The following is a 16,460-nucleotide window of genomic DNA, read 5'->3' as shown; positions in this document are numbered from 1 at the left end:
AGTCAAACTGATCTTCCCTGAGATTGACTTCTACCAGTTTTTCCATTCCACTGTAAATAATTCGTGCCATACTTTGGAACCAAGAAGTATTAAACTGATGATCTGGAAGTAGTCACACTTGTCAGCAGCTGCCTTCTTTGGAATTGGAATTATTACATCTACATCTACATGGATACTCTGCAAGTCATGTTTAAGTGCCTGGCAGAGTGCTCATCGAACCACCTTCACAATTCTCTATTATTTCAATCTCGTATAGCGTGCGGAAAGAATGAACACCTATATCATTCTGTACGATCTCTGATTTCCCTTATTTTATCATGGTGACCATTTCTCCCTATGTAGATCGGTGTCAATAAAATGCTTTCACATTCGGAGGAGAAAGTTGGTGATTGGAATTTTGTGAGAAGATTCCATGACAACAAAAAACGCCTTTCTTTTAGTGATGTCCAGCCCAAATCCTGTATCATTTCTGTGACGCTTTCTCCCATATTTCGCGATAATACAAACTGTGCTGCCCTTCTTTGAACTTTTTTGATGTACTCTGTCAGTCCTGTCAGGATCCCACACCACACAGCAGTATTCTAAAAGAGGTCAGACAAGCGTAGCGTAGGCAGTCCCCTTAGTAGATCTGTTGCATTCTCTAAGTGTCCTTCCAACAAAACGCAGTCTTTGGTTAGCCTTCCCCACAACATTTTCTGTGTATTCCTTCCAATTTAAGTTGTTCGTAATTGTAATACCTAGGCATTTAGTTGAATTTACGGCTTTTAGATTAGACTGATTTATCTTGTAACGGAAGTTTAACGAATTCCTTTTAGCACTCATGTGAACGACCTCACACTTTTCATTATTTAGGGTCATCTGCCAATTTTTGCATCATTCAGATATCTTTTCTAAATCGGTTTGCAATTTTTTTTTATCTTCTGATGACTTTATCAGTCAATAAACGACAGCGTTATCTGCAAAGAACCTAAGACGGCTGCTCAGATTGTCTCCCAAATCATTTATATAGATACGGAACAGCAAAGGGCCTATAACATTATCTTGGGGAATATTGAAATTTGAGAGTATTTCACCTGTCGCATATATCTTGCAATCAGGTGGAACAATTTTGTCTCGGCTGGCTCTCCCAAAAGTCTCAATAATACTGAGCAAATAACATTTACTCCAGGTGCCTTCTTTCCACTTACGTCTTTCAGCTCTGTGCAAACTCTTCTCACACTAGTATTCCTCCCGCCTCATCTTCAGCTAGTTCCTCTTCTCTTTCAATAACATTGTCCTCACATTTCTTTTCTTTACAGAGACCTGTTTATCCCTTCCACTTTTCAGCTTTCTCTTTTTTGCTAAGTACTGGTTTGCAACTTGAGTTACTGTTATTCATTAGGGTTGCTTCTCTTTTCTCCAAAGGTGTCTTTAATATTCCTATTGGTGGTATCAAACTTCCCCTAGTTATACATGTTTCTACAGCCTTGCATTTGTTCTCTAATAATGCCTACTTAATCAGTTTGCATTTTCTGTCAGTCTCATTTTTTAGACATGTATATTTCCTTTTGCCTGCTTCATTTGCTGCATTTTCAAATTTTCTTATCTTGACAATTACATTTTGTATCTCCTGTGTTATCCAAGGATTTCTACTGCGTTTGACCTCTTTACCTACATGATTCTCTTCTGTCTTCACTACTTCATCTCTCACAGCTACTTGTTCATCTTCTAATGTATTACTGTCCCCTGATTCAGCCCAACAGTGCCTAATGCTCTCTCAATAACCTCTGACTTTTTCAATTTATCCATGTGGCATCTCCTTGAATTCCTCACTTTTCACATTTCTTCGGTTTTAGTCTGCAGTTCATAATCAGTCAATTACAGTCATAGACCATACACATATGAAAATATTTTACAATATCTTCCAGTGTCACCTGGTCTCTTCCACATATGCAGCCTTCTTTCAAGATTTTTAAATCAAGTGTCAGCAGTGATTAAATTACGCTCTGTGCAAAACTCTACCAGATGTCATCCTCTTTTATTTCTTTCCCTCAGCTGATATTCTTGTACTATTTTTCCTTCTCTTCCTTTTCCTACTAACAATTTCCAGCCCCATCACAATTAAACTTTTGTCTCCATTAACAACCTGAATAATTTCCTTTATCTCATCACACATTCTTCCAATCTCTTCATCATCTGAAGAATTTGTTCACATATAAACGTATGCTATTGTGCTGGGTGTTGGCTTCATGTGTCTCCTGAATACTGTAATTTCTTCGCTATACTATTTGTGGTCGCTTACCTGCATTCCTATTTTCTTATTCATTACAAGGCCTACTCTTGGAATACCCCTATTTCATTATGTGTTGATAACCCTGTACTGACCAGCACTTTCTGCCACCACACTCCACTAATTCCCAATATATCTAAATTAAACCCATCTGTTTTTCTTATCTTTTTTTTCTCTAATCTACCATCATGATAAGGGATCTGTCATTCCACTCTCCAACTCACAGAATGCCAGCTTTGACTTTCCTGATAACAAAATCCTCCTGAGTAGTCCCCGACTGTAGATGCAAATAGGGGACTATTTTACCTCCGTAATATTTTACCCAAGAGGATGCTATCATCATTAAGCCATACAGTAGAGCGGTATGCTTTTGGCAGAAAAAAATAATGGCGGTAGTTTTCCTTTGCTTTCAACAGGGCATGCCAATACTGCACTGTGATATTGGCTAATGTTACAAGGCAAGATCAATCCACCTTCCAGACTATTACCCCTGCAACTACTGAAAAGACAGCTGTCTCCTTCAGGGTTCATGGGTTAGTCTGGCCTCTCCACAGATACTCCTCAACTGTGGTTTCTGTCTGTATCATTCAAGTATTCAAGCCACTCTACCTTGGAAAGTTCCATGGTTCCTGGAGACGATTTAATGTAAGAAGTTCTTCATAGCTCTTAAGGACCAGTCCAATGTCTACTGTACAAAGTACAACACTAGACTTACAGGATCATTACTAAATAAATATATGAAACTTCTGCAGAACAGCAGCTATTCATCACATTATCTTGTACTTATCTGTCACTGACTCAGATGGGCTTGTCAAATATACCTGACGTTTTATAAGCTGAATTTATTTTACGATGGATTAATGTATTTAAGCATTATATGTGCTGACATAAGAGGTTTTCACTAGTCACCAGTGATACACAGTACACTGTAAGATGTACAAAACTTACCCTATCTCCAGTGCTGACAATGTTTGCTTCCTCACGAGCGCGTCCAAATATGGAACTGTCCATGAACCTGTCTGGAAACACTTCAGTAAGAGGTGGGAGAGGTATATTTTGTGTGTCTGGTCGATGAATAATGGCAATTGACAATGCATATGCAAACATATATGGATTCATGCGATCGCGACAGTATATTGACAGGGACAGAAAGTCCTCGTATGTGCGCATTCCTGAAACAAATAAAATTCCATATGATGAAAACGTCATCATTTTAATGCAAAGACAGAGTGAAATTTCATTCCCATAAAAGTTGTGTTGCCATGCAGAGTTTTAAACAAAGATTGCATTTGTGAGTAACTGATGTCCTTTGTGTACTATATTAGTAACTTATTTTCTTGCACATGTGAACTGCTTCAAATCATTGTCCATTGAAAAACAAGGTGACAACATCCACACTGTCTGCCAAAAAAAGTGAAGTACACGGAAGACATGGTTGGATATCAATGTAACACATACACATACAAGTCACTGACAGGTACATAAATGATTAGAGCTAAAATTCTCTGTCACAGGTAGAATGGCCACCAAGGTACATTAATGTTTGTTAGTGTTTGGTGTTGCTACCAGGCCTGATAGGACAGATAAGGTTGCAAGATCAGTGTCAGGCATTGAGAGACCACTGTGTAGGGCACCGGGATGCCGCATACTCATGTGTGATAGTGTTTCAATACTTTAGAGAATTTGATAGGGGCTTCCTTGTGGTTCTCCATTTGGTCAGCTGGTCAAATCAGGCAGTATCCAAATTCTTGGGTCATCAGGATATAACAATGGCCCAATGTTAGGCTGCATGGGAATGTGAGAGCAGGCACACTCATCATCAAGGTTCCAGTTGACCACACATGGCCGACACAAAGGAGGGTCATCATAATTTGCACCAAGCACTTCATAACCCCTTCACATCTGTGCCTGCTGTCCAAGAACAAGTAACAGACTCCCTGCAATAGTGTGTGCCATACCACAACATTGGTCACAGACTAGCAGTAGCTGAACTACGGAATTACAATCACATGTGTTCAGTACCATTCACACCATAACACAACCAGCTGCATTTGGAGTGAAGCTGCGGCAGGGCAACATGGATTGTGATGAATGCATTGTATTGTATTCAGTGATGAACTGCAATTCTGTAGTACCCCAGTCGATTATTGTTGGCAAGTATGGTAGTGATCTGGGGAGAGACCCCATTCTTCCAATGTTTTGGAGAGGCACAGTGGTGTTGCTCCTGGTGTCATGCTGTGGGGAGCCACCTGGTATGACTTCAGGTCATGGTTGGTAGTGATTGAAGGAACTCTGATAGCACAATGGTACATCACGGATATCCTGCATCCTTGTGTTACTTCTCAGGCAACAGCATTGTGGTACCATTTTTCAACAGGACAGTGCTTGCCCACGTGTCATGTGCCTCAATGAACTGTTTACAAGATGTTGAGATACTCCTTTGCGCAGCAAGATCACCAGAACTCTCTTAGACAGAACATATACAGGACCAGCTCTGCCTCAGAGTCTGTATCTAGGATACTAAGGACGAGTTACAACAGTTGTGGGACACTTTGGCTCAGGAGAGGTTACAACGGCTTTATGACACCCTGCCCAACAGAATCAGTGCAGGCATCCAGGGCAGAGAAGGTGCGACATCTTACTGATCAGTGGGCTCATACTGCCAGGTTCATTGTAAACATGACTTGTTTTTGTAATCTGTGGAATAATATCACAGACCCTCTCAATACAAGACATTTCACTTCATTTCCTCCTCCTCTTCTGAATGCTTCACCTTTTTTCCCAGATAGTGTATTTGTCCCTTCAACGGTATTCCAAATATTTTCTTCACTACCTGCTTTCTGTAAATTTATTTTGAGGAATTGTGGTGGCTGTGTACACAGATGTGTGGGACTCAAAGAATGTACACAAAGAAATTCTTCACATTTACAGAAAAAAATGCCTTTCTGCCATATTACAAGGAGACAGAATGGTCAGTAGTACTTATCATCAGGAGGTAAAGTTCTAGTATAGTTGATATATGGAATTAAAAGTAAGGAAAACTACTCCTAGTTTATGGAAATATTAGCTCCTTCCCCACAGAGGAAAGAAGAATAAGTAATTGGGAAAAAAGGAGGTCACTTAGTACTACATTGAAAGAGAACCACAACAGACAATGTGCAATGGACTGAACACCTAATCAAAGCAAAGCAGTTGTTAACTACATGGCCCACAGCCACTGCTATTAATTTGTTGCAAGCCACATTTCTTGGTATGTTAAATGATCACAAATATGTGTACAGTATGTGCTGCACATAATTCTCACAGAGTATAGAAGCACAAATTGTCACTGGTAATGAGTCTTGGGTTCACCGTTACCAGACTGAGACCATTTGTGCATTAATACAATGTAAAGATATAATCATTTGCCACAAAAATGATGCATAAAGTCTTCAGAGATCATGAAGGTATACTATTCACCGCATTCTTTCCTAAACAAGATATAGACTCCTGTTTTAACATCTTCAGAAAACATTGTAAAGCCATTCAATTGAAGTGCCAAAATCTCCTTATTAGTAGCATGTTCTTCTTCTTTGATGCACTTCAGCAAGTTCCATACTAACTCAGTCTTGCTCCCAGGGAATTACATGTGTTAGTCCTCTTAAAAAATTGAATAATTTTCCCAGTGTGCGGCTACAGAAATAGCACTCACTACGGGTGCGTGAATGCACCCCAAAGAAGTAATACTTTTGGTTTACAGGGACATATGACACTCTCTCATGTACAGACTATGTTCCTTTTCTTTCTTTCTGCTCAACAACACAACTGTTGTTTCTCTTTGAACTGGCATGATTGTGAATTTAATCTCACTACAAGATTACCAGTGTCAATTAGCAATGGTCCCAACACAATAATTATAAAATGTACAGACATTTCCATGTATTGTTGTCTTTGGGGGTCGCATTGTGAGTGGTGTCCACCCTTTCACACTCTTGCACCAATCTTTTCTGCACACTACAGATTTCCACAATATATCAATATATTTTAATTATCTGACATCAGTGTTGTAGGAGGCAATCTTTAAATATACTGTTGTATTCTTCTTTTGGAAAACTTTTTATCTTGTAGTGCTTCGAGAATTTCAGTGTAAATTCTAGAACCATTTGGCCTTCCTCTGTCTCGAACCCACGATATTTTAAATAGAAGTGTGAGAGAGACGAATCCGATCTATTGCGCATTGCATGTTTGTGTGTGCAGTCACAAGCAAAATGTGGATGCAGTGGCGAACGGCAGCCAACAAGTACCTGCTGTATGATCCATAGAGTTACAGTGTATGTGTAGAGAAGAGCCTGTGCTATTCTTTGCTGGTTTAGTGACTGTGTGATTGTTAAGAACAAACGAAGAAATGAGATTAGACTTTTAAGTAATTCATGTGTTGGACTTGCTAGAAGCAATACATGTTCATATTTTCTTGTGGTTAGTAAACCAACTCTGTTGTAAACATATCCTAATAGAGTCTAATGTTTGGTGATTTGGTTGACTCGCACAAGTTCAAATATTTATATGGGAAGTGGTGAATTTGTTTTTTGTGGAAGTTGAAATATACCATGACTGAACTAAAAGTATTCTTCGAGTACCAAATTATTTCAAGGGTAGAGAGCAAATCTGATAAATTCCCTTAACCAGCATTATTCTTTCGAGAAGAAGTTTTTGGAGATTGATGTGGCCGGATATCCAGAGAAGAAGATCGGCTGTGCATACCAAGTACGTCAACCTGTGGGAGAAAGGTGGGAAGTTTCAAACCAGCTCCACATCTCTTCTTGTTGTTTAAAGTATTAGAACGTGGCGACCGGTGAAAAAGGACCTGAAAAAACGGGAATTAGAAATGAAAATGAGAAAAGTGGATGTTGCATGTTGCCATAGCAACTGAGTATAACCAGACAAGACAACAGTTATGAGAAACTTGATTTAGCCCAGAAATCAAATGAAAAAGAAAATTAATAAATGTAGCAAAGGGAAGACGTAAGGAAGTAATAACATTAAAGAGTGGAAAGAAGACCTCGACGTATTAGACTAACGCAAGATATGACGAGAATCATTGAACTAAGAAGATCCGCACCAACGCAGAAACCAACAACTGACACCACCCGCACCAGTTGCGGTTCACCAGTGCTGATTTTACATCAGGCTCATGCCAACACAGAAACCAGCAACTGACGACACAGGCACCAGTTGCTGCTCACCGGTGCTGATTCCACACCTGTTCACCAACGCAGCCTAAAACTCTACGCCGGGTGAGCATAAAACAATAACTGTTTGAGTATAAAGTTGAAGAAACTGTTCAATAGACTGTATTTATGTATTTATTATACTTAGAAGTATTTTTTTTAATGCTTATCTGATCTAAAATTGGTAAAAATATGGAAAACGTACAGTTAGTTGGAGAAATTTCAGAACCAGCCATGGCAATGAAAGTGAGTAAGGAGGTGCCAGACTGGTCTGAATTAGTGAATTTGATCAAAACTTTAAATGATAAAATAGATGACCAGAGGACAGATTCATCCGCTCAAAATGCTTCTTTAAGAAAGGAACTAAATACAACTTTAAATGCTCAATGTCTTAAATTAGATTCAGTGAATACTCAATTAAATAATAAACTGGATGTTCAGAATGAAACTTTAGAATATTTAAGTGCTACAGTAGATGAACAAGTAAGGAATTTAGCCATTTATGAGAAGGCATGGGAAATCCGAAAACTGAATTTACATTTTAATTACTAAAGTAGAAAATTTTAAAATAGATTTGAAAGGTGAACTAACTAGTTCTTTAAGCAGTCATGTAAATCAACTGTTCACTGACTTTAAACAGAGACAGAGTGAGCAATTTCAGGATTTGACAAAGAAGTTAGAATTTGATATTGAAGATAAATGTAATAATGTAGAATCTGAACTTAGTGAGTAGTTAGGATCATTTCAAAATGTATGTAATGTTACATTTGATGCTGTAAAACAAAAATTACACAATTTGAGAGAGAGTATTGAAAAGCAGGATAAGTTAATACAAACAGTCCAATTGCAAATTGCAGGCATTAACTCTCGAGTAGATAATGTGGAAATAAACTTTAAAGAGAAATTAGCAACCTCAGACTTAATAAATGTAAGTAGTCTGGAGGAACATGTAGAGGAAATAATTGACTGAAAAGTTGCCGCAAGAGTAATCTCCGAGAAAGTATCTCCTGTCTTATCTTTTGAACTCAATGAGAGAGAGTGTGGGAAAGCAGGATATGAAATGGAAATAGTCCAACTGCAAACTGCAGGCGTTAACACTTGAGTAGATACCGTGGAAAGAAACTTTAAAGAGAAATTAGCAACCTCAGACTTAATAAATATAAGTAGTCTGGAGGAACATGTAGAGGAAATAATTGACCGAAAAGTTGCTGTGAGAGTAATCTCTGAGAACATATCTCCTGTCTTATCTTCTGAGCTCAATGAGAGAGAGTGTTGGAAAGCAGGCTAAGTCAATACAAATATTCCAATTGCAAACTGCATGCATTAACACTCAAGTAGATAACGTGGAAAGAAACTTTAAAGAGAAACTAGCAACCTCAGACTTAATAAATATATGTAGTCTGGAGGAACATGTAGAGGAAATAATTGACCAAAAAGTTGCTGCGAGAGTAATCTCTGAGAACGTATCTCCTGTCTTATCTTCTGAACTCAATGATACCAAGAAAAGTATGGATGAATTATGAAAAGAATTCAAATTTATTCAGGACAAGGTAGATAAGAGAATGACTTCTCCTAACGTGGTGTTGACTAGTGAGGTAATGATGGATTTACAATTGGGAGCCAATTCAGGGTTATCTAGCCAATTCCCTAAGTTTAAGCCAGATGGGGAAGTACATCCCACTCATTTTCTGAAAAGATTTAACCAAGCCTTCCCGAAGAACAAAAAAGATTAAATTTGCTGTAGGGGAAGCTGAAGAGTGGGGTACTGTAAACTTCAAGAACTTTTCTTCTTGATGAGACTTCCAGAAGAAATTTAAGGAAAAATACTGGTCCACTAGTATGCAGGAAAAACTAATATCAGATTTGTGGAACCCGAAGTATTACAATAATACATGGGGAACAATGAGAAAGTATTTCGACTGGCATTTAATGTGGGCAAAGTACTTAGATAAGCCAATGGAAGAAGAGGGGTTAGTTCAAATTTTAATCAGATGCTTACCTATCTATGCAAGAAAACACATCTTGTGTAGCGACTGGAAAACAGTATTAGAATTGTTGTCCTTTGTGGACGCACTTTATGCCTTAAATAAGGACCGCAACGAGAGCATACACCAGAGTGAAAATCAGAATTACAGAAGGAATAGTAATGATAATTTAAAAAAACTTAAGGTGAACTTAGCTAGAGTACACCAGTGAAACAGAAATAATGGAAACGATAATTATCAGAAGAAGCATCCACCTTCAAATTTAGGTCCAGTAACTTCACAGGAATTTGTGCCAAGTAATAATAGAGCACAAAGTAGTAATGTAGCACCCCAATTTGATAACCAACCAGTGATTACTAATAATGAGAAAAACCCAGTGCGATCTGGATCTAGGGGCGGGACCCAAGTCGTAGAGATGCACTAGGAGGCCTGGTTCATAATAAGTATGTTAATTTCACACACAACATACCTACAAAAGAATGGTTGTTACTGGAAGAACCAAGCTTGACTACCAGCAATTCACAACCAATAATTGCAGGAACCGTGGTGACTTCTGAAGTTAACATATTTATAGACTCAGGGAGTGAGGTATCACTCATTTCTAGTGCGTTCCTTAACACATTACAGATTAAGCATTACTTACCGCTGTTACCAGTAACTGGAGTTTACATAGTTGGTATAACCAGAATGAAAACAAAGGTTGTGAAACATGAAACCCAAGTGAACTGCCACATCAGAAATATCAGATTTCGTCAAACACTTTTAATAGTAGAAAATATTAATAGGGGTGTTTTATTTGGCCTAGATTAATAGGGGTGTTTTATTTGGCCTAGATTGGTTATTAGAATTTAATGTCATATTGAATTTCAATGAAAATCTTCTTTGCTTTGGTAAAGATGACAGTAAATGTTGGATACCGTTTGTAACCAATAATTACATTGCAAGACAAATAACTGAACGTCAATGTTAACGGTTACCTACTGCAGCACGATTGTCACCATGGATCGATAATGTAAATCACATATCACATCGAGCTGACAAACAAAACAAAGTAAATGAATCTCTAATATTAACCAGTGAACAAAAACTAGATTTCTATAAAATTCTAATGGAATATGAAGTAGTGTTTTCCAATTGTCCTGGTAATATCAGCGATTCCATATGTAAGTTTAAAATCAAAGATGACACTCCATTTTTATGTAAGCCATATCCAATACCGGTAAGTCTGACAGAGACAGTTAAGGAGTGAATTGACAAAATGATTGACAACAATATAATAGAACATAGTTCTAGCGTCATGAATAACCCTTTAGGAGTGTAGATAAAAGCCTGATTTACACTAACAAATAAATCTTGACTAACATGAAACACACATCACACCTTTCAAACAACCCTCGCAAACAAGTGTACCTGATTCTTCACCATTTCCTGTTTCCATAGGGTTGCTAAGATTTTCTTCGGGGATCTCAAGGGTGAAGATGGGAATGTCCATTCTGTAGGAGACAATTTAACACCATACCTCCTCCGGCTTCTCACTCAAGTACCGGCGAGGTAGGTATCCTGGGGAAGGGGGGTGGGAAGGGGTTCCTATCTTTGGGGCTGTCTTCTTTCTCTTCTTCGATCTTAGCAACCACCTCTACCTTTTTTTCCTTACTTACTTCTCGTTAGAGCACCTATCTATTTTTCCCTCTTTCCATATTCATCTACTTCTATTGCAGAAGTCCTTCCTAGTTTCTGCAGTATTCAATAACCTACAACTTATCTTCAGGTAAGAAGGCCGAAGAATCAGACTACATGAAAACACTTCCGCATACACACAAAGAAATATGAATACACAAACAATGAAGTTACAGATTAAAAGGATATAAGAACTGCCAAGGGTTGTAGGGGTATATATATATAAAACAAAGATGATGTGACTTACCAAATGAAAGTGCTGGCAGGTCGACAGACACACAAACAAACACAAACATACACACAAAATTCAAGCTTTCGCAACAAACTGTTGCCTCATCAGGAAAGAGGGAAGGAGAGGGAAAGACGAAAGGATGTGGGTTTTAAAGGAGAGGGTAAGGAGTCATTTCAATCCCGGGAGCGGAAAGACTTACCTTAGGGGGCAAAAAGGACGGGTATACACTCGCACACACACACATATCCATCCACACATATACAGACACAAGCAGACATATTTGAAGACAAAGAGTTTGGGCAGAGATGTCAGTCGAGGCAGGAGTGCAGGGGCAAAGATGTTATTGAATGACAGGTGAGGTATGAGTGGCGGCAACTTGAAATTAGTAGAGATTGAGGCCTGATGGATAACAGGAAGAGAGGATATACTGAAGAGCAAGTTCCCATCTCCGGAGTTCGGAAAGGTTGGTGTTAGTGGGAAGTATCCAGATAACCCAGACGGTGTAACACTGTGCCAAGATGTGCTGGCCGTGCACCAAGGCATGTTTAGCCACAGGGTGATCTTCATTACCAACAAACACTGTCTGCCTGTGTCCATTCATGCGAATGGACAGTTTGTTGCTGGTCATTCCCACATAGAATGCGTCACAGTGTAGGCAGGTCAGTTGGTAGATCACGTGGGTGCTTTCACACGTGGCTCTGCCTTTGATCGTGTACACCTTCCGGGTTACAGGACTGGAGTAGGTGGTGGTGGGAGGGTGCATGGGACAGGTTTTACACCGGGGGCGGTTACAAGGGTAGGAGCCAGAGGGTAGGGAAGGTGGTTTGGGGATTTCATAGGGATGAACTAAGAGGTTACGAAGGTTAGGTGGATGCCGGAAAGACACTCTTGGTGGAGTGGGGAGGATTTCATGAAGGATGGATCTCATTTCAGGGCAGTATTTGAGGAAGTCGTATCCCTGCTGGAGAGCTACATTCAGAATCTGATCCAGTCCCGGAAAGTATCATGTCACAAGTGGGGCACTTTTGTGGTTCTTCTGTGGGAGGTTCTGGGTTTGAGAGGATGAGGAAGTGGCTCTGGTTATTTGCTTCTGTTCCAGGTCGAGAGGGTAGTTGCGGGATGCAAAAGCTGTTGTCAGGTTGTTGGTGTAATGGTTCAGGGATTCCGGACTGGAGCAGATTCGTTTGCCACGAAGACCTAGGCTGTAGGGAAGGGACCGTTTGATGTGGAATGGGTGGCAGCTGTCGTAATGGAGGTACTGTTGCTTGTTGGTGGGTTTCATGTGGACGGACGTGTGAAGCTGGCCATTGGACAGGTGGAGGTTTACATCAAGGAAAGTGGCATGGGATTTGGAGTAGGACCAGGTGAATCTGATGGAACCAAAGGAGTTGAGGTTGGAGAGGAAATTCTGGAGTTCTTCTTCACTGTGAGTCCAGATCATGAAGATGTCATCAATAAATCTGTACCAAACTTTAGGTTGGCAGGCCTGGGTAACCAAGAAGGCTTCCTCTAAGTGACCCATGAATAGGTTGGCGTACGAAGGCGCCATCCTGGTACCCATGGCTGTTCCCTTTAATTGTTGGTATGTCTGGCCCTCAAAAGTGAAGAAGTTGTCGGTCAGGATGAAGCTGGCTAAGGTAATGAGGAAAGAGGTTTTAGGTAGGGTGGCAGGTGATTGGCGTGAAAGAAAGTGCTCCATCGCAGCGAGGCCCTGGACGTGCGGGATATTTGTGTATAAGGAAGTGGCATCAATGGTTACAAGGATGGTTTCTGGGGGTAACGGATTGGGTAAGGATTCCAGGCGTTCGAGAAAGTGGTTGGTGTCTTTGATGAAGGATGGGAGACTGCACGTAATGGGTTGAAGGTGTTGATCTACATAGGCAGAGATACGTTCTGTGGGGGCTTGGTAACCAGCTACAATGGGGCGGCCGGGATGATTGGGTTTGTGAATTTTAGGAAGAAGGTAGAAGGTAGGGGTGCGGGGTGTCGATGGGGTCAGGAGGTTGATGGAGTCAGGGGAAAGGTTTTGTAGGGGGCCTAAGGTTCTGAGGATTCCTTGAAGCTCCGCCTAGACATCAGGAATGGGATTACCTTGGCAAACTTTGTATGTGGTGTTGTCTGAAAGCTGACGCAGTCCCTCAGCCACATACTCCCGACGATCAAGTACCACGGTCGTGGAACCCTTGTCCGCAACTACCCTCCCGACCTGGTACAGAAGCAAATAACCAGAGCCACTTCCTCTTCCTCTCAAACCCAGAACCTCCCACAGAAGAACCACAAAAGTGCCCCACTTGTGACAGGATACTTTCCGGGACTGGATCAGATTCTGAATGTGGCTCTCCAGCAGGGATACGACTTCCTCAAATACTGCCCTGAAATGAGATCCATCCTTCATGAAATCCTCCCCACTCCACCAAGAGTGTCTTTCCGCCGTCCACCTAACCTTCGTAACCGCTTAGTTCATCCCTATGAAATCCCCAAACCACCTTCCCTACCCTCTGGCTCCTATCCTTGTAACCGCCCCCGGTGTAAAACCTAACCCATGCACCCTCCCACCACCACCTACTCCAGTCCTGTAACCCGGAAGGTGTACGCGATCAAAGGCAGAGCCACGTGTGAGAGCACCCACGTGATCTACCAACTGACCTGCCTACACTGTGACGCATTACATGTGGGAATGACCAGTAACAAACTGTCCATTCGCATGAATGGACACAGGCAGACAGTGTTTGTTGGTAATGAGGATCACCCTGTGGCTAAACATGCCTTGGTGCACGGCCAGCACATCTTGGCACAGTGTTACACCGTCCGGGTTATCTGGATACTTCCCACTAACACCAACATATCCGAACTCCGGAGATGGGAACTTGCTCTTCAGTATATCCTCTCTTCCCGTTATCCACCAGGCCTCAATCTCCGCTAATTTCAAGTTGCCGCCACTCATACCTCACCTGTCATTCAACAACATCTTTGCCTCTGCACCTCTGCCTCGACTGACATCTCTGCCCAAACTCTTTGTCTTTAAATATGTCTGCTTGTGTCTGTATATGTGTGGATGGATATGTGTGTGTGTGTGAGTGTATACCCGTCCTTTTTTCCCCCTAAGGTAAGTCTTTCCGCTCCCGGGATTGGAATGACTCCTTACCCTCTCCCTTAAAACCCACTTCCTTTCGTCTTTCCCTCTCTTTCCCTCTTTCCTGACGAGGCAACAGTTTGTTGCGAAAGCTTGAATTTTGTGTGTATGTTTGTGTTTGTTTGTGTGTCTGTCGACCTGCCAGCACTTTCATTTGGTAAGTCACATCATCTTTGTTTTTAGATATATTTTTCCTACGTGGAATGTTTCCCTCTATTATAATCATTGGATATGTGTGTGTGTGCGAGTGTATACCTGTCCTTTTTCCCCCTAAGGTAAGTCTTTCCGCTCCCGGGATTGGAATGACTCCTTACCCTCACCCTTAAAACCCATTTCCTTCCGTCTTTCCCTCTCCTTCCCTCTTTCCTGATGAGGCAACAGTTTGTTGCGAAACCTTGAATTTTGTGTGTAAGTTTGTGTTTGTTTGTGTGTCTAAAAGAAAGAATGGTGGCAATCAACTCATGTGCCGAGAGAGATAGGAGCAGGAGAACTTGTGAAATAATTATAAAACAGCGATAAGCAAGGTTGGAGTGAATCGTGATAATCATTTAAAAAAAGTCAGGGTAGCAAACACTCTGATAAAGAGATGAGTCATAGAGTAGTGGGACTTGATCATTATGTGTAGACATAGTATCTAACATGAGTTCAATAAAATATGTAGACATAGTATCTCCTAAGATTATAGAAGTTGAGAAGTGGAAGAGGACTCTAGGGTATTAGAAGAGGTACTAAGAAGTGAGAGTTAAGTGTAAAATAGATTTTATTTTTACCAGGAAATGTTTAATTATAGTGTACATAAAGATGTATACTAGAGCAATGAACCATGAGACCTACTCATAAAGGATATGGGGGACATACCCGGCATTTGCTAAAGATATAGGGCAGGCTTACCTACATAGAGATAGGAGGACCTGTGGCCTGATAAATAGGGATGTTTTATAAATGGGCGTACCTATCAGAATGAAAGAGGAAGTGCACTCAGAGGGTCAACCCACATGTAAGGTGTAGGTACTGATCCTAGGGGAAAAGGACAGTATCGTGACAGAAGTCACACATTTAATAGGAATTATTCTGGTAAGTTTGAATTCTATAGACCACTAGCTTTTTTATGTTTTAGGTAAGTTTACGAGTGTCAAAAGGGAACACTTTTATTTTGCCCAGAGTTCCCACAGACTACAAACTATTATAAATAATGATACTAGTATGTACAAGGAATTAGAATAAAGAATAAAGTACTCAAGTGTCCTGAACACCTGCAATTTGCAACTGGATAAAGAGCACAAAAAAGAAAAAAAATGGTCCTCACGATTTTTAGATATTGAAAGAACTAACTCCAACATTGATTGAAATATTCACATTTTATAATTAAAGTAAAATGAAAAAAAATTAGGAATAGCTAAATAAAAGGAAAAGGGTATTCACGGTTATTAAAAGAACAAGGTGTACTGTTGAAAGGTGAATTGTTATTCTTTTTGATATAAATGTACATAATGATGATATATAAAATATCGTGTGTTTGACCTGAGAGGGGGAATAGGTAGTGCTTCGAGAATTTCCATGTAAACTCTAGAACCACTTGACCTCACTCCATCTTGAACCCACAATATTTTAAACAGAAGTGTGGAAGAGACGAATCCGACCTATGTGCATTGCATGTTTGTGTGTGCAGGTCTAAAAACAGTCACGAGCAAAATGAGGATGCGGCGGCCGAAAGGCAGCTGACAAGTACGTGCTGTATGGTCCATAGAGTTTCAGTGTATTTGTAGAGAAGAGCCTGCGCTTTTCTTTGCTGGTTTAGTGACTGTGATGATTGTTAAGAACAAACGAAGAAATGAGATTAGACTTTTAAGTAATTCATGTGTTGGACTTGCTAGAAGCAATACATGTTCATATTTTCTTGTGGTTAGTAAACCAACTCTGTTGTAAACATATCCTAATAGAGTCTAATGTTTGGTGA

General features: G+C 40.3%; 1 protein-coding gene across 1 annotated transcript in view; it reads right to left on the bottom strand.

Moving 5' to 3' along the window:
- Positions 1-16,460, bottom strand: part of LOC124545236 (phenoloxidase 2-like) — a 261,009-nt gene that overhangs the window by 173,470 nt on the left and 71,079 nt on the right. The window contains exon 4 of the mRNA XM_047124106.1: positions 3,218-3,441. Within this exon, the coding sequence (XP_046980062.1) occupies positions 3,218-3,441 (224 nt within the window). The remainder of the gene's footprint in view (positions 1-3,217; positions 3,442-16,460) is intronic.

Source organism: Schistocerca americana, chromosome 8 (genome assembly GCF_021461395.2).
Source record: "Schistocerca americana isolate TAMUIC-IGC-003095 chromosome 8, iqSchAmer2.1, whole genome shotgun sequence".
Classification (NCBI taxonomy): domain Eukaryota; kingdom Metazoa; phylum Arthropoda; class Insecta; order Orthoptera; family Acrididae; genus Schistocerca; species Schistocerca americana.
Note: the sequence above shows the minus strand (reverse complement) of the source record. Positions and strands in the feature narration are given on the sequence as shown.